Raw genomic sequence first — 19,533 nt, forward strand, 5'->3', positions numbered from 1 at the left:
TGCACTGTAAGTTGAAGCTCATGTTGGAAAGATATGTATAATCAGTAAATTATTTTAGGTTTAAGGAGAATTTTCGATTGAAAAGGATGCCTTAGTTTATATTGTGGAAACGTTAAATGATGACTGCAAAGTTACAGATCAAAATGGTTGCTGAAAAATAGCCGCTTTGTCAACTGAGATTCGCAACTTAGTTGAAAGTTGCCATACATAAAGTAATTTTGGCAACTGACAACGCCACTCGACGATAATTGCTATCGATAATCGACCCCTAAAATTGATCTCCAACCACCACCTAAAGTAGACATGTGCTAACTACAATTAAACGGTGTTTGCTTGGTTAACCTTCTTTATGAGGATTTACATTGACGTATACGCAATGGAATTGACAATTGAATCCGGTTAAATACCAACGTACTATTATAGAAGAAAAAAGACCTTGAAATTCTTGTTTAAACACTTTAATCAAATCGTTATTTTATCTGTGTATAAAGATTTGTATTCGTCTTTATATATTTTTGTTCTTTACTAAATATACGATTTTCTTTACAAAAATGTTTCTCTTTCTCTGTATTATGAAATTATAATTTACTGCTTCTTTTTTGCTTATGTGTTAAACGATCGACGACGATATTAATTGCAGGACTACAAACTTATTTGGCAACTTCTTTAGACTCCTTAGCGTTTTGTAAAGACTGAGTAATGAAAAGTTTTGCCAAAGATTGGGAACAGAATTGTGAAATGTGTTGTGAATAGGTATTAATTTGGCCCGAAGTAATGGTTGCATTAAGTCTGGGTGGTACAGGCAATGGTCGGAATTGTTTAAGAACTTCTTCTTCGGGAATGGGTGATTCACCTTTGGCAACACGTATAGCATTCTCGGCAGCTTGTTTGGTGAGAGCACGATGTTTTTCCTGAAAGCAAGAAAATAGTCAGATCCAACTCTTTGTTTCAATTAGTCGAAATACTTACAGTTTCTTGTTTGAAGACCACTTGTTGGTATTTGTTGTAACGTATCGACTCTTGATACAATTCATCCACACGTTCGATAAGACAACGCATATGGTTCTCCAAAACTGAAGCAGTACCAAGATCCAAGAAATTGTGACCTTGTTCCTCGGGCATCATTTCGCACAGCTCACTCATCATAATATTGGTCAAGGGTGAGTTCTTAATAACAATGGGAATTTCCACAAACAGACTTTCATAGCCAACTTTCATGTTTCTCAAAGCCTCAGGGGTAAAATCACCATCCTTGTACATTTGAATGGCTTGTGGAGTCAAGCGATAGGCTTTCAAGCAAAGGAAACCACGTCCTGACTTTTGGGTATCATAGATTACCACCACCGATTCCTCAATGCTGGTTTGATAATGATATTGGGACTCAAGCAAAGCCATTGATAGGAAATTTCCCACATTGGAACTTTGATACCAACCCACATGGAAGTGATCAACATTGACACGACGCAGGCGACGCATCATTGTCAGCTGATACAGTTCTTCATCCATGGTCTCGTCATCACTTTTTGGGAAGGGGAAGCAATTGGTGATTTCCAAGCATTTGTCCACCACCAGACCGAGTAGAGCACCTTGAGCCAAATCCATGTTACTGGACTCTTCATGGCAGTGCTTGACAATTTTCATTGCCGCCTAAAAAGAAAAAAAAAACAAACATTAAAATTTTGCAAAAATAAAACCAATAATACAATAGCTGATTTTATACGAGATATGGCATCTCTAGTATTCGTTGGATGCATACTTGTCAACTGCGAACGTGTGATTTTTGCTTTTGACATTTCGTGGACACAGCCCATATTTTATCAACGAATTTCTCGATTAGTAAATAAGTATGCTGTACATTTTTTATAAATCCATTAAGACTGAAATAAAATCTGTTAAATTCGCTTACCAATCCATCACATTGTACATAATTAATAGTGTTATCCACTTCTTCAGTTTGGCGAGCACGATTACCACGATTTGTTGCCATTTTGATGAATTTGTGAAAAGAAAGATAGTGATGACAATAATGGCAATTAAGATTTATCGAGAAAATTTATGAATTATCGATATTTTTCGATTAGTGCTGCCAACGATAATACAATGCGATGTCGATTAAGTGCAAGGACGACACATCAAACTAATGGAATCATCTTTTGCACAAATACATTTGCGTCACTCTAGTCCCGGGCCACACTAGAGTAATTTCAATGAAATATTGACATGAAACTTTGCATTTTTTGGGAAAAATTCATAATTTGAAGAAACTAGTGTACACGGTTTCATGTGTTCTGCAATTTTTCTTTGTTGCAATATTCGTATGAAACAAACAGACCGTTTTGTTTTACATTTTCTTTTACTTTCATGTCAAAATTGAATTCTTCAGTTCCAAATTTGATATGGTATTTGGCCAAAAGATGCCGTAAATTCATCTTAAGCCCTCGGCACATACGGCCCGTTTAGTGACACGTTGGGACACGCGTTGTCCCAAAACAGTTAAATTATGTTTAACTTTAATGCGTCAGCCATATTCTTGTTTTTCAAAAAACTTGGCTTCACTTACACTTTTTTCATGTGGTTGTTGTAACGCAACGCAAAACGCACCGTATGTGCCGAGCGCTTTAAGCATCTGTTTATCGCGTTGCGACAATCACATGAAAACTTCAAGAACAAACTTGGTATCACTTATGGCCTAAACACATCCAACGTTTCTGCTAAACCTAAATAACGACGGGACGTATACAAATATTTCACCAACCTACCAAAACAACGCTCTCTAAAGGCCTGCGTACATAAGCTGCCTTGCCTGCTTCTGATAAAAGAATAAAAAATAAAAGGGCAACCCAGTTCGAAATTTGCTCGGCATTCTGTATCCTTTAATTTTATTATGTCAAAAATGAAGCAGGAAAGCAAGGCAATCAGACAGGGCAGCTTATGTACGCAGGCCTTAAGCGTCCGTATTACCCAAATACGTTGAGTCCCAAATCACTTTTAAAACACAAAATCCGCGACCGAAACTTACTTAAATGTTTTCATTCGTAAAACAAATAATTTTCTTTGTAATGAATTGTATTTCTTGTTTTGTTGGGCTTTTGTTTTTAAAATACAAAACACACACATACAAACAATAACGTTCTGTCAAAGTTAAACTTTTTCAACTTACAAAAAGTATACGCTCGACGTATTTCGGTAGTTCTCATAAGAATACATGTGTTCTACTTTTTTCACCACACACGCCCTGGGTATACGGTCGTATATAGGTATGGGCCTTAAGGCCGCGGCACATACGGTCCGTTAAGAGTCGCGTTACAACAACCACATGAAAACTTCAAGAACAAACTTGGCATCACTTAGTCCGGGCCACACTACAGTCATTTCGTAAAGTAATTTCTCTAGATCGACGTCCATAGTAGAGTAAGATCATAAAATTGCTGTAGTGGGGAATTCGATTTAAGAACACCTAATTTCGTGAAATTTTGTAATGAAATTCACGCTAGTGTGGACCGGGACCTACACTTTTTTCATGTGGTTGTTGTTACTAACGCGTGACGCGACGCACAACGGACCGTATGTGCCGGGGCCATTAGAGTAAAGTTTTGTGTCATTTCTGGTAGATGAATATAAGACAAAGTGCTGCCAAGTTTCAATTTTGTATTATTCTTCTACCAGAATTGACACAAAACTTTACTCAAATACCCTGGTTACACCTAACCGGATAAAAGCTGAAAACACATACAACGTTTGAGTAAAGTTTTGTGTTATTTCTGGTAGATGACTAAAAGACAAAGTGCTGCCAAGTTTCAATTTGTCTTTTTTCTTCTACGAGAAATGACACAAAACGTTACTCAAACGTTGGATGTGTTTTCAGCTTAACCCATTGGGTTTGGATTTCAAATGCCAATTCCGTAGCGCAAACGTCAAATAAATCCTCTCGAAGTGGGCTAACCCGGTAACCGTACAAAAACCAGGGCTGGATTCTTGTTCTATGAAAATTTAAAATGAAAAATATTTTCTCTTGGTCTGTTCCAGTACTGCAACAATATACTACTTTTTAAAAAAGTAAAAAGTAGTAGCTTCTTGCAGGTTCTGCAACAGAGCATCTATAAAATTTTTCATTTGACATTTATTTCCTTTATAAAAGTTTTCATTTCAATTTTTCATAGAACAAGAATTGAGCCCCAGAAATTACTCAAAACTTTACTCAAACGTTGGATGTGTGTACAGCTTAACACTTTCCAAGATGGTTGTAACCAAGGCAAATTTATATAAGGTATATGCATGAATTACAACAACTAACAAATTTACAAAAACAACATTGTTGTTATTGAAAATTAATTGTCAAAGAAAAATATTGAATAATAGTGTCGTTCCAAAATTTTTCTCAGGAAAAACATAAATACATAAATAAAATCCTCTAAAATAGAACAAATTTGAATCAAAATCATGGCACAATTACCCAGGTAGTGGCATCGTAATATTTTGAATATGTTATGTCAAAACATTCTTTATGTTGTTGGAGAAATTACAACAAAAATAATTTTTTTATAAAGGGATTTGACTTTTCATATTCGATCAGCTGGTGTGATACCACTACCTGGTAGTTCCGCCATGATCAAAATGTAAATATAAAACATTCAGAACTGTCGTAGGTCATTGTTATTACACGTTTATGGTGAAAATAAGAATTTTATGGCAGCAAATTTCGAAGTTTCAAATTTCATGACTAGACCGTATTACATTTTGAAAACTAAATTTACAAAAAAGTAAGAATACATATGAGCTGTGTTCCTTTACTTACCTGAGGTTACCATTTTTAACATTTGTTACCATTTTTAAGCTGCAAAGCGTTCCTTAACCCCGAAAAGTGGCAAAACTGGAAGCCATTTTTAAAAGAGTGAGAGGGGAGAGAGAGCGAAAATGGCTTTCTCTTCTACCACAGGCTACCAGCAAAATTTCTGCATGTAAAAAATTGCAGAACTGATTTTTCGACTTTTGTTTGACGATTATTTCACAATGAAGGAGAAAACGGACGAAAAGCAGAAGAAAAAGTCGAACGCTGACAAAACTAAATTAAAAACTGTGTAATAAAAGACGAAAATTGATTTTTGTATGCTTCTTTTTGACATTGCTGCCTGATCTACCTTTTTTCCGTTCCTTTACTTTTCTGGTAAAAATGTTCATGAGAAAGCAATTTTGAGCAATTTTGACACTTTTCTCTTTTACCACCCTTACCATTAAAAAAGTAAAGGAACAAAGCTATGATTTTCACCTCTACCTTGTATAAATATGCCTTGGTTGTAATGCTTGGTTTACATTTACGAAATCCACTCGATTTCAACTGCCAATTCCTTTGCGTATACGTCAAATAAAAACTCATCCGAAATTCATTGGATTTCATTTGACGTTTAGTCCCGGTCCACACTAGAGTGATTTCATTGAAGAAATTGCATGAAATTATGCGTCTCTAGATCGACTTCCATAGACAAGTAAAATTATAAAATTGCTGTAGTGGGGACTTCGATTTAAGAACGCTTAATTTCATGAAATTTTTTAATATTTCAAGTCACAAATATGAATATTTTCTTTAGTCAGCTCCACGCAGTTGTGACGCAAAACATTAAAATGCGATTATCTCAAAACGGGCAAATTGCGTATGGAACACTTAAACATGACACCGACGAAATGTAGGGACTGCTTAATTTAGGTAATTAGAGGGCAAATGAAATCATTTAAAGAAAAACCGATAAATAAATAGCTGAAAATCGGGATAGAAACGCCCCAAAATAATATCTTAAGCGCACGGCACATACGGTGCGTTGTGATTTGCGTTACAACAACCACATGAAAAAAGTGTAAGTGAAGCCAAGTTTTTTGAAAAACAACAATGTGTCTGACGCATTAAGGCCTCGGCACATACGGCGCGTTGAGCGATGCGTTACAACAACCACATGAAAACTTCAAGAACAAACTTGGCATCACTTACACATTTTTCATGTGGTTTTTGTTTTCAACGCGCAACGCGTCGCACAACGGACCGTATGTATTTGGCCCATTAAAGTTAAACATAATTTAAGCTCTGTTCCAGAACTAAAAAGTTTTTACAATTTTTACACTTTTACACATTTTGCGTTCCCGTACACAAAATTTATATGAAAATCGTTTACGACTTTTACAACTTTTACGACTTTTACCACTTTATAAAGTACGGGAACAGGCCATTATCTGGGCTTTATGGTGCAGAAATGCGCTGGTTCATGAAACAAATTCAAGATAAAGCTGATTTTTAAACAACGATATCTGCAGTTATGGTTGCAAAATTGATGCAAAAGACAGGTTATACTGTAGTCATAAACATTAACTTGCGAAATGCAAAATTTAATGTTGTTACTACTTATAATAGGCCTGTGGTAAATCCTTGGGGGACTTTTTAATAGTGCGGTTACACTACAGTTTTTTGCCGGGTTAACCCACTTTATGAGGATTTATTGCTTAATCTGGTCAAATCTGACCAGATTTGCCATACAAAAATTAAACCCTCTCACGACTGGGTTTATTTTAAATCCGGCACAAATCCACCAAAAATACAGTGTTGTATTCGGTATTTGTGCAAAAAAATTCAACTCTACTCAAAAAGTACCAAAAGTTGCAACTGTTTTTGCAACAGAGTTTGTCGTGTTTTACACGTTTACGATTGGTCGCATGAGATTTTATAGAGTTAATAAATCTAAAGTTATTTGAAAATCATAAAATTATTTATTTTTTTTTTACATTAGACACTTTTTTAACAAAAAGTACGCTTGATACCATGATACAAAAATGTATCCCTGTGTGTAAAATATACCAATATGAGCAAGAAGGGGAAGATATCCCATACGAGAAATTATAAAAGTGTAAAACACGACTTTATTAGCTATTTTGTGTGTATACGTAAACAAACATCAGCTGACAGTTTATATCCTCGATAAGCTAAGTGTAACCAGCAAAGATTAACCCACTGGATCTATTAAACCCAGTGGGTTAACCTTCAATAGTGTAACCGGGGTATAATATTAAAATTGCTGATATTTATCGTTGTTAAGCATGGTAGAACAAATACAAGGTAAAGTTAATACTACAACAAATACAACTCGAACAACAACCACAAAGGAATTTGTTTTTGTTTGTAAACCTTAGTGTCAACGTAAATGTAAACAAAACAAGGAAATGTCTATAAATTATTGGAATTTAAAAAACTAATATTTTTTCACATTTGATTGAATATTTTGGAAAACATGAATGAAAACTCGTTAGATTTTCAATTTGAATGTTTCCATATCATTCCACTAAATGCATAATTTCTCGCAGAAAGTAGAATACTTGCAAAAATGTTTCGGGTCGCTGGTAATTCATTGAAAAAATAGAAGATGTTTCAATCATTTGCTTTTGAAAACAAAAAAGCACATGTTTATTAGGGCTTTATTCTTTTCAACTTTAACAAAATACCACACATATTAACAAATATTGTACCGCCTCTATAAGCGATGTTTTAGTGTGCGGCATGTCGTTCGGACCTGGAGGAGGTTACATGTCAATGATATGAAGCCGTCTTTATGGGAAATAGTTTTTTTTCTGATAAATAAATTTGTTCTTCAAAAATATATATCCCTAATATACATCGAACATAGAAATAAATACATAAAATGTCGAATGGAATTTGACACTAACACTACAACCCAATTCAGTCAGCTGGGTATTGCTGCTACCTTTTCTTGTTCTACCATGGTTGTTAAGGTAGAACAGACAATTCCTGATAAGGAGGAGTCCCCAACACAGGTATGAGTCCGTAAAATATGACAAGCGTTGTTACACGATATTGACAGTAACATTTTTAGAGCCTCTGGTCTAAAGCATAGGCCTGACATTTTTTACTCATTTATGAAAATGTAGAAGGAAATGTATTTTTTGATCCGTTTAGGTCTAATATAATATTGTTACGAATGTAACTGATAGGTTTAAGTTAGTTTAGTTTAATTTCCGTTAATTTAAAAATTTGAATTGTAACGTAAAGTTTTTATTACGCAGTTACTTTATTTAAGCAACAACAACTACCATGTAGAACTCTCTTCATCATTCTAGTCGTTACATTACCTTTCGTTAATGTTCTTTTGTTTGTTTTGTTTTGCAACAATAATGTAATTATCGTTTATACGGCGTTTATATTATAGTTTTTTGCAGGGTTAACCTTCTTTATGAGGATTTATTTGAAGTATACACAATGGAAATGGCATTTGAAACCCAGACCCACTGGGTTAACCCGGTTATATGTAAACGGCCTATTAGTTCCTACTTCTTGTATTTCGTGTAGTTGTTTGTTGTTGTAATTACGTCATTACTGTGCTTGTCTACTTGTATGTATGTGAGTATGGTTGTTCGCTTAGTGCGAATGTGTGTCTGTGTGTTCGCTGCACAGATTCGAGAGGTTGCCATATGTTCTAGATATTTCTAGACCAAGGAGATTTTGGGTATAAATAGAGTTACGAATGGCAACATTGAGTTGAGTTGTGTTTTAAGCGTTGAACTGAACAGATCGGTTAAATAAGAGCTGCGTGCTAACTAGAGACTTGCTGTGTGCTTTGTAATTAAAGTCGGTTCTGAATAAGTGTAATAAAGTAAATAAAGCATTGTAGAAACGTAATCTAAAACGAACCCTGTTTTATTTGGTACAAATAGTATCGGGGAATAAAACAACGTCTACACGGAGATTAGTTAAATCTAATTCCGTAACAATTGGTGTCAGCAGTGAGATTACGATCATCCTACCATGAAGTTTAAGGATCTACGAGTGGAAGACTTGAAGAAGGAGCTAAGTAAGTTGGAGTTGTGTTCTACTGGCAACAAGGCCGAACTACAAAAACGCTTGTTGGAAGAGTTCGAGCGCCGTGGAATGAACATCGATGAATATGAGTTCGACGGTAAGGAGGAAGTCGAGTTATCGGCAAAGGACGAATCCAGCGTTGAGGAAGTTTCGTCGGTAGCTGCCAGGGGAGACGATTTGAAATCAATGCTGGCTATGATGATGGTGGAAATTAGGAAAATAGAAGGAAGCTCCATGGAAATGAATAAGAAAAGCGAAGAAACTTCCAGACTTATGATGGAAATGAAGGCAGAAAATTGTAGAATGATGGAAGAAAATTCCAGTAAAATGTTGGAAGAGATATCCAGAAAGAGTGAAGAATATTCCAGAAAATTAGAGGAAAAGTTGGAGGAGAACTCTAGAAAAATCACCGAAAACTTAATGGCAGAAAATTCTAGGATGTTTGAAGAAAATTCAAGAAACTTAAAAGAGGAGTTGGAAGAGAATTCTAGAAAAATTAACGAGAAACTCGAGAACATCACGATGGTGATTGAAAAGAGAGTAGAAAACGTGGAGGTACAAATGAAAGAGTTGGATAAAAAGATTTTGTCTGTTGACGAGAAAGTTCTGGCCCATGATGAGAAATTTGTAAACCTTGAGAAGAAAATGTCGGAACTGGAAATCAAAGGCGGCCCAGTGAGAGCTATCCATAACGCGTTAAAAATTAAGCCTCCAGTGTTCGACGGCTCTACCTCTTTCAATGTATTCAAATTACAGTTCGAGACAGTGGCTGCTAGAGATTCTTGGAACGACAACGACAAGGCGGTATCACTCCTGATGGCATTGAAGGGTGATGCTGCTGACGTATTACAGAGTATTCCCGCCGCTTCTAGGAACAACTATGGAGATATAATGGCTGCTCTTGAACGTAGGTACGGTAGTGAACACAAGCAAGAGATCTACCGAATGGAACTGAGGGGAAGAGTCCAGAAGCCAAATGAGACCTTGCAAGACTTTGCGGCTGAAGTAGAGCGGTTGGCGCAGTTGGCATATCCTGGAGAGACACATCCATTGGTGGACCGCATAAAGATTGAGACATTTGCTAGTGGTATTCGTGATCCAGAGATAAAATTTGCGACGTATGCGGCACCGATGGGAACATTTGCAGAAACCGTGTCATTTGCCCTGGCCCAAGAAACCGCGAAGATGCTGGTGAAACCTAAAGCTTACAACGTGCGGAGGCTGCAAGTTGAGGACAACAATTCCCAGACCGTTGTCGATCCGCTAAAGGATGCACTAATGCGTGTGAAACGAGGGGCTGGTAAAACGAGAAAGACTTGCTACAACTGTCGTAAAGCTGGACACATTGCACGAGAATGCATATTGCAACGACCAAGGCTCAGATCCACCTCACCGCCTTCAAAAAGCAACGACCAACCGGTGGCCAAGACTCTGCAAAGAGAGACATCAGGTGAATCAGATACAGCAAGTTCTGCTAATCACGAGGCGCCGCTGGCAGAGGATGAAAACGATGGTCCCACAATTTCTATAGCCATAGTCCAGCAGAAGAATCACAACTTGACGGTTAAAGGCTTCGTCAATGGTGTATTGCGTACCTTGACATTGGACACCGGTGCAACAAAGTCCATTATTAGACCGGATTTGGTAAAAGGGAAGGTATTGCCGTTAAATGGAGTCAAATTGCGGACGGCCACAGACGAGACTACAACGGTGCATGGAAAGGCCTACCAAAGGCTGAGCATGGGTAGAAAATCTGTAAATTTCGATTTTATAGTGGCCGATATTGTGGACGAAGTTATACTTGGTGTAGACTTCATGATTGCCTTCGATATAAACCTGGACATAAAGCACCGTGTGATGACTTGGTCCAATGTGGAAATACCGATTAATGTGGGCTACAAAGAGAAGAAAAGCATGTGTCGCCCTAGCGCAGAATCTGACGAAATCGCTGTAGATGTCCGTACGCTGAAGGTGGAAGCCGCCGAAAAATGGCCAGTACGAAAGCGGAAAAATCTCGCAAGGAGGAGGAAAAAGCGAAGATGTACGTCGAGGAAACGTCCATCGAAAAGCGACCGTACAACAAGGAAGGACAAGTCCGATGAAGACCAGGTGGCACTTAGGAAGGTGACCACAAAGAAAGAAGGTATAGCGTCAAGATTCCTGGAGAGAAAGCAACGTCCAGAAGAGCGGAAGTCCAAAGCTGACGCAGAAGAGGGTACAACTAAATCGGTTGCCACCACTACGGAACGAGAACTGCGTCTAGTCAAGAGGAACAGGCTTAAGCGGGAGGCAGTGTTACCAATGCCCATACCACAGAGAGGGAACTGTGCCTATTCGGGACGAACAGGCTTAAGCGGGAGGCAATGTTACGAATGTAACTGATAGGTTTAAGTTAGTTTAGTTTAATTTCCGTTAATTTAAAAATTTGAATTGTAACGTAAAGTTTTTATTACGCAGTTACTTTATTTAAGCAACAACAACTACCATGTAGAACTCTCTTCATCATTCTAGTCGTTACATTACCTTTCGTTAATGTTCTTTTGTTTGTTTTGTTTTGCAACAATAATGTAATTATCGTTTAGTTCCTACTTCTTGTATTTCGTGTAGTTGTTTGTTGTTGTAATTACGTCATTACTGTGCTTGTCTACTTGTATGTATGTGAGTATGGTTGTTCGCTTAGTGCGAATGTGTGTCTGTGTGTTCGCTGCACAGATTCGAGAGGTTGCCATATGTTCTAGATATTTCTAGACCAAGGAGATTTTGGGTATAAATAGAGTTACGAATGGCAACATTGAGTTGAGTTGTGTTTTAAGCGTTGAACTGAACAGATCGGTTAAATAAGAGCTGCGTGCTAACTAGAGACTTGCTGTGTGCTTTGTAATTAAAGTCGGTTCTGAATAAGTGTAATAAAGTAAATAAAGCATTGTAGAAACGTAATCTAAAACGAACCCTGTTTTATTTGGTACAAATAGTATCGGGGAATAAAACAACGTCTACACGGAGATTAGTTAAATCTAATTCCGTAACAATATGTATATAAAAAAAATTGGGCATTATAGACTCAATAAGATATTATCCCGGTGTTGATCCCAACCAGACACCGGACGTTGTGAAGCTCTGGATACATTAACATTGTTGGGAAGTTCAGTTTATTTCACTCTCAGTTGGAAACAAGCCGAAATGTTGCAGCTTTACTTAAAAAATTGTAACTGCATCAAATAAGCTGGGGGTAACTGTACATGCCTTGAAATTTAACGTCGGCACCAAACTCTTCATTTTTATCCAATGAATTTTAATATTATTCACACAGAATATAATCCACTTCAAAAAATAAACAAAATAAATAAACAAAAGTTGTTTTTAGCTTTTCCTGTAGTGCAAGGTTGGATACGTTCTATTAGTCTGTATTTGAGTATGTCTAGAATTCCACTTTTGGTCTCAGATTTTGTGTTTAAGGCCCATACCTACATATATACGGACGTATACCCAGGGCGTGTGTGGTGAAAAAAGTAGAACACATGTATTTTTATGAGAACTACCCAAGGTATATTTATTATAAGGTATGTATATGCATGAATTACAACAACTAACGAATTTACAAAAACAACATTGTTGTTATTGAAAATTAATTGTCAAAGAAAATATTGAATAATAGGGTCGTTCCAAAAATTTTTTCAGGAAAAACATAAATGCATTTTGAAAATCCTCTAGAATAGAACAAATTTGAAGCAAAATGTAAATATAAATCATTCATAACTCTCGTAGGTCATTTTTATTACACGTTTAGGATGAAAAGCATTATTTTATGGTAGCAGATTTCGAAGTTTCAAATTTCATGAGTAGACCCATTTTGAAAACTAAATTTACAAAAAAAGTAAGAATACAGCTGATTGTCACTTCTACCTTATATGAATATGCCTTGGAACTACCGAAATACGCCGAGCGTATACTTTTTGTAAGTTGAAAAAGTTTAACTTTGACAGAACGTTATTGTTTGTATGTGTGTGTGCTTTGTATTTTAAAAACAAAAGCCCAACAAAACATGAAATACAATTCATTGCAAAGGAAAATTATTTATTTTACAAATGAAATTATTTAAGTAAGTTTCGGTCGCGGATTTTGTGTTTTAAATGTGATTTGGGACTCAACGTATTTGGGTAATACGAACGCTCGTTGTTGTGGTAGAAAGGTGAATAGCAGAAAAACTTTGTCAATAGAAAGCTTGGGTCTACAAAAAAACTAAACAAAAAACATCGATGCCCACGAATATCTCTACTCACTGGCAACGCCAAAATCAGCCTTTTCCCAAATATGGCAACACTATTATACCTTATCAATACTTTCGCGGCAAACTTCCCGCCAATTTTTTTAACAAGACAATCGGATAAGAAACCGCAACGTGAATCAGTCGATTGTAGAGAGACAAAGGAACAAGTTCATCCAATTGGTAAGAAAACATACAACCATACAAACAAAGGTACTTCATCATTGTCTTTTTAATAGACATATTTGTTTTTTGAGATTTTTCATAAAAAAATTAAATGTTGAAAACTGTGTATGCATGATGGATGCACTTTCTTTTGTTGTTATTTAATAACAAAAACAACTAATACTTGATCATCGATACGATAGATACGGTCTGTCCAATAACTATTAATCAGTAATAGTAATATTAAAATTAATTTTTAGTTCCTTAAAGTATAAATACCATTTACCTATAATGTTTTAGATTCTAAAAAAAAAAATAAAAAATGTTCTTGTTCAAAAATATTGACATTTTAAACTGTTTATATTGAACAGCTAATTTTACGGAACAAATTTGCAAGAGAAATATTTTAGGTACTAAGTCAAAAAATCTCTCCCAGCTCGCTCTCTTTTATTGAACAACATTCTGTAAAAAATGTATACGATTGTTTACACAGACCTACTATCCCATGCATTTTTCCAAGGCATATTTATTTAAGGTAGAAGTGACAATCAGCTGTATTCTTACTTTTTTTGTACATTTAGTTTTCAAAATGTAATAGGGTCTACTCATGAAATTTGAAACTTCGAAATTTGAAACTTCATCCTAAACGTGTAATAAAAATTACCTACGAAAGTTCTGAATGCTTTATTTTTACATTTTGATTCAAATTTGTTCTATTTTAGAGGATTTTCAAAATGTATTTATGTTTTTCCTAAAGCAATTTTGGAACGACCCTATTATTCAATATTTTCTTTGACAATTAATTTTCAATAACAACAATGTTGTTGTTGTAATTCATGCATTTACCTTATATAAATTTGCCTTGTATTTTTCTATGAAACTTTAAAGCCTTGTGTGAATTTCTTGACGCCGTCAAATTTTCTGTTTACCCTTTTAACGGCTGTTTAACGTTATTCAACTTCCTGTACACAACATCAACATCCCCCTATATCCTTTTGTTTGTTTATAATTGAAAACAAAAAAAAAAATGCATAATGTTAAAAGGAACTACATACTTACCACCCTCGTCACTTTTGTAAGCACATGCGCACCATAACATAAGGCTCGCGCGGGGGGTGGGGATGACCAAAAAAAGGAAAATTGACCAACATCCAACAAGAACAAAACAGTCAGTCAGTACACAAACGAAACATATTCTAATTTTTATTCATTTTTTATTCTGTTTGCAAAAATAAAATATCAATTTATTTGCTTTTTATTGCCACACAAAACGAAATAGCACATGTCAAACATAAGAAAAAATGCTTACAAATGTTGGTTGTACTGAACTTAATGAACGTCTATTGACGGCGGTCCATAATTCCAATTATGAAGAGACATTATCCTGTCTCATGCAAGGTGCCAGGTGAGGTGGAATAAAGTGCATTTTTGTTGTATTTTTATATTGAAAATTGCTTGTTTTTTATATAGAGCCACATTCATATCCTATTCCTGTGGACGAACCGCCATAGGTTCGGCGGCTTTGATGGGTGACACCGAAATATTACAATTACTTATACAGTCCTGTGAGGAACCTGATTTTATTTTTCAATCGGGTAAGTTTGTTGTTGTTTACACTGTAATGTGTGAAATCGCAATTTGACCTAAAACTAAGAATTGGAGAAGGAAGACAATAAGATTACAAGTTAACAAGACCGAAATTCAGTTATATTTTAATGATTTTTGAATCGTTTATAATTGTTGTTGTTCTTTTTGTAGTATTATAATAAAAAAAGATTTTATCGCTTGGACAATAGATTAATACTACCGAATTGGAATTGGGAGCAAATGTAACCATCAAAACCGTATCTTATCGGCTTGAGTAAGTTTTGGGGGCTCCATTCGGAGTGCTTTGTTTTGGTTTTGTAGTCATGTTTACCAAAGAATATGTAGTACGCGTAGAATCAAAAGGACTTATATACCAGCAGGCTATTTCCCAGTTTAATTAAAAAGCAAAAATCGTCGACTTCTGAAAATTCAAAAGAAAAATGGGTACTTTATTCCGTTTAAGAACCGAAACGTGTTTATTAAACATTATAATTTTAATAGTTTATCACTCAATGTAGGGAAGGATTTTTGCTTACGCTACATTGAATGACTGTCTGTGAATGTGGGAGTGAAAACAAAAGCTCAAAATTTCATTTGAGACTTGTGTATTTTGCTACATTAAGCAGACATACATAAATGAATTTAAATTAATTTTAATAAAGGGGGAAGGGTTGGGACCTAACTCGCGTAGTACGCATATCTTAGAATTGTGGTTACCTCGATAAAGTTAACTTGCCTCTGACTTAAGATGGATGAATCCTTCACATCAGAGATGGACACCATTGGCAAGCGCCTTTGTTTAAATTACGATTTAACATACTCAACCCTTTTTTATTTACAGATAAATCCAAATCGAATGAAATTGAAATAGAAACCACTCCCGAAGGCATGGACTGTTTGGAATGGGAAGATGAATTTAATGGCAGCAACAATTCGGACAATTCAAATGATGAGACTGTCGAAGAGTTCACCTCACTGTATTATTATTATGCCAAAACATTTGAACGGACTGGAGATATTGTAAGCAATTTGGAAAATTATTTTTGTGATCATAATAAAACAAAAGGAGCCAGTGGTGCCGGTGCTGGTGCTGCTGCTAGTAGTAAGGCCTCCGGTAATGGAAACTCATTGTTACTTGCACAAGATCCACACACCTTGGATCATATGACCATGGCTCCGTTACACTATGCCGCTGTGGGCGGTGATTGTGAATGTGCTCGTATTCTTTTGGAACATGGTGCTAAAGTAGATGTTACCACGGCCGTTGGTTATACTCCACTGCATATAGGGGCCGATAACTGTGATATAACAATGTTGTTATTGGAATATGGCGCAAATCCAAATGCCAAAACCTTCAACACAGGTGAGACACCTTTGCATGCCGCTTTAAAATATCGCAATTCAAATGTTGCCAATTTGCTGTTGCAAACCCAAAAAGTCAATATAAATGAAATCGATGAGAACGACAAGACTCCGTTGATGTATGCCATTGCCTATGATCAATTTGAATTGGCCATGGAACTAATAGGGAAAGGTGCCCGTGTCAATTTACAGGATAAAGATGGTAATACGGCTTTGTTTTATGCTGTGGAAAAGAACAACATTCCCTTGGCCTCGTGTCTATTGGAGCGTGGAGCACGTCATATTACATCCCATTATTTATTACATCAGTGTATTGTTTTTGATATGCCGGATATGTTGAAGCTGCTACTGAGTTACGATGAAAATTTGAAAAGTTTAAGGGTACGTAATCCAGATGGTTTTACACCCATCAAACTGGCTGTCATCTATAAGAAATGCGATATGCTGGAATATATGCTACAACTGGATGCTTCTTCGTTGTCAACGGAGATTGATAATGACCTCATCTTGGCGGTGCAATATATAGATAGACTGGAAGATTTTAGATGTGTTGCCAGAATATTATTGGGCCATGTTGAGGGTTTGTCTTGGATGACATGGCCATCATCATCGTCAGCAACATCGTCAATTGTGGTATCAACTTCCAGTACAAATTGTTATGTTCCATTTTGTCACACACCCTTGTCACGGGCTGTAACGTTAAATAAATTGCATATTGCTGAATTTTTATTAAAAGAAGGTGTGGGTATACAGCAGATATGCTATGATCATGTGGTCAATAGTCTAAGAACTTTGAGGGCTGCAGGAGCCAAAGATTTTACGAAGTTCTTGGGTAAGTTACAAAAAAAGCAAAATAATAGAAGCATTAAAAATCTCATTACCTGTCCTTCTTTACAGTTTTAAATGGTTTTAAATTCCCCCACTACAAAGCCACCAAAATCCCCCTCAAATGGTCTGCGGAACGTCAAGATTTCGAAGAGGACCTAAAACGTTTATCAACCCAACCCTTAGAACTGAAATCCCTAACACGTATACAAATACGCAAGCATTTAATCCGCACTCTCTCTAGTTCCACCGTTGAAATACAAAATCAATATCGAGCATCGAATGATAAATCAACATTACAAAAAATTATTGAACAATTGGAAATACCAAAGTGTTTACAAACATATTTAATAGACTTTGATGATTGTGTATCTGTGATGGCATTATATAACTAAAAAAAAAAACAAAAACGAAAAAAACTCATTGGATCCCTAGTTGACTCTTCATCGTGTGTTTTAACAAATAGAATTATAACAAGTGTTTTAAAAAAATGAGAAACAACAAAAAAGGAAACCCCTCAAAGACATGACTACAACAACAATTTGGCTGTATAAGACATTTATTTTTTCGGCAATATATACTATTTTACTTAACAATATATATGTACGTATATTTTACTCAACAAAAGATCTCTAACTTAAAATTATTTATATTGGTATTTATATCATTTATTGTGTACAAATTGTTTATATATGTTTTACATTTTTTTGTGATATTTTATTTTGTATTTGAAAAAAAAATTTAATTTCATATGATTTTATATATCTTTTAAATTTTTTAGATAATAGGTCTGTTCGTTTACTCAATAATTTGTACAAATTTGTACAAGTCCAGCAACTTCTTGTAATCGACTAAGGTCTTTTGCATTGTACTGTGGAGTAAACGAACAACATCCAGTAACAATTTGTACAAATTGTAAGTAAACGAACATACATAATGTAAATCCAAATTTGAAATAAATACTCTGGTCAGAAGAATCCTCTAAACAATTTGTTTTATTAGATGCAGGGATTCTGTGTCGATCCTCTTTGGTAAGATTCAAACTCCTGCTCGATTTTTCACGATCCCAACACCGGAGATTTCAGTTTAAAAATTATTTATAGCAAAAATATTTGTACTCTAACAGTAGTGAGATTCTCTAACTCATTTTTGAGCTACCGACAAAAATCGGTAAAATTAAATTGCTTATAATTTCGGCAATTAACGATGTTTGTCGGTAAGTTAGCGACGAATAAAAAGTAGTCTATTTGATTTTTATACCCTCCACCATAGTATGGAGGGTATATTAAGTTTGTCATTCCGTTTGTAACACATCGAACTAATCATTTGCGACCCTATAAAGTATATATATTCTTGATCAGGATAAAATTCTAAGACGATCTAGCCATGTCCGTCTGTTGTAATCACTCTAGCGTCCGCAATAATTGAGATAGAGTGCTGAAATTTTGCACCCGAGGGTATTTTTTCCATAGGCAGGTCAAGTTCGAAGATGGGCTATATCGGTCCACTCTTTGGTATAGCCCCCATATAACGGTACCTCCGTATTTGAGGTATTTTGACGTTCTTCGCCACATTTGTAGACCGAATTAGCTATAATTTGGCACTTAGGGTTCCTAGTGATCAGCAAACTTATATCCCAAAGGATATGGGCATAGGTCCATGTTTTGGTATAGTCCCCATATAACGGTACCTCCCGATTTTCGGTATTTTGAGAATTTTAGCCACAATTTTTAACCGAACTATTTGTAATTTGACATTTGAGGTTCTCAGTGGTCATAAAACATCTCCACGAAACATCGTCAACATAGGTCCATGTTTTGGTATAGGCCCCATATATCGGTTCCTCCCGATTTTCGGTATTTTGAGAATTTTAGCTACAAATTTTAACCGAACTAGCTGTAATTTGCCATTTGAGGTTCTCAGTGATCATGAAATATCTCCAACGAAAAATCGTCAACATAGGTCCATGTTTTGGTATAGCCCCCATATAACGGTACCTCCCGATTTTCGGTATTTTGAGAATTTTAGCCACAATTTGTAATCGAACTATCTGCAATTTGACATTTGAGGTTCTCAGTGGTCACGAAATATCTCCAACAAACATCGTCAACATCGGTCCACGTTTTGGTATAGCCCCCATATAACGGTACCTCCCAATTTTCGGTATTTTGAAAAGTTTAGCTACAGTTTTTAACCGAAATAGCTGTAATTTGACATTTGAAGTTCTCAGTGGTCATAAAACATCTCCAACGAAAAATCGTCAACATAGGTCCATGTTATGTTATGGCCCCCATATAACGGTTACTCCCGATTTTCGGTATTTTGAGAATTTTAGCTGCAATTTTTAACGGAACTAGCTGTAATGATCGGTATTTTGAGAATTTTAGCTCCAATTTTGTCTATTCAAAAATAATCGTCAATATAGGTCCATGTTTTGGTATATCCCCCCATATAACTGTACCTCCCGTTTTCGGGAATT

The 19,533-nt window shown here is 35.8% G+C and overlaps 2 protein-coding genes across 3 annotated transcripts; one reads left to right on the forward strand and one right to left on the reverse strand.

The window, feature by feature from the left end:
* Nucleotides 1–442: 442 nt before the first annotated feature.
* Nucleotides 443–2,033, reverse strand: eIF3h (eukaryotic translation initiation factor 3 subunit h). Its single transcript, XM_073970542.1, has 3 exons — nt 1,907–2,033; nt 970–1,647; nt 443–911 (listed from the first exon to the last, which is right to left on the reverse strand). Exons 1-3 carry the CDS (start codon nt 1,985–1,987, stop codon nt 651–653), a joined length of 1,020 nt encoding a protein of 339 aa, XP_073826643.1. The 5' UTR covers nt 1,988–2,033; the 3' UTR covers nt 443–650.
* An 11,224-nt stretch (nt 2,034–13,257) lies between these two features.
* On the forward strand, nt 13,258–18,040 carry LOC141395109 (uncharacterized). 2 transcript variants are annotated; one of them, XM_073970544.1, is made up of 5 exons: nt 14,431–14,685; nt 14,751–14,875; nt 15,709–16,230; nt 16,306–17,061; nt 17,127–18,040. In XM_073970544.1, the coding sequence occupies exons 1-5, from the start codon at nt 14,582–14,584 to the stop codon at nt 17,447–17,449; spliced, it is 1,830 nt and encodes a 609-aa protein (XP_073826645.1). In that variant the 5' UTR covers nt 14,431–14,581; the 3' UTR covers nt 17,450–18,040. The 2 variants fall into 2 exon arrangements, with proteins under 2 accessions (XP_073826644.1, XP_073826645.1); XM_073970543.1 differs by having other exon boundaries at nt 13,258–14,685; nt 15,709–17,061.
* Nucleotides 18,041–19,533: the final 1,493 nt, after the last annotated feature.

Source organism: Musca autumnalis, unplaced genomic scaffold, assembly GCF_047663935.1.
Source record: "Musca autumnalis isolate F117 unplaced genomic scaffold, ASM4766393v1 scaffold_2, whole genome shotgun sequence".
In the NCBI taxonomy this organism is placed as follows: Eukaryota; Metazoa; Arthropoda; class Insecta; order Diptera; family Muscidae; genus Musca; species Musca autumnalis.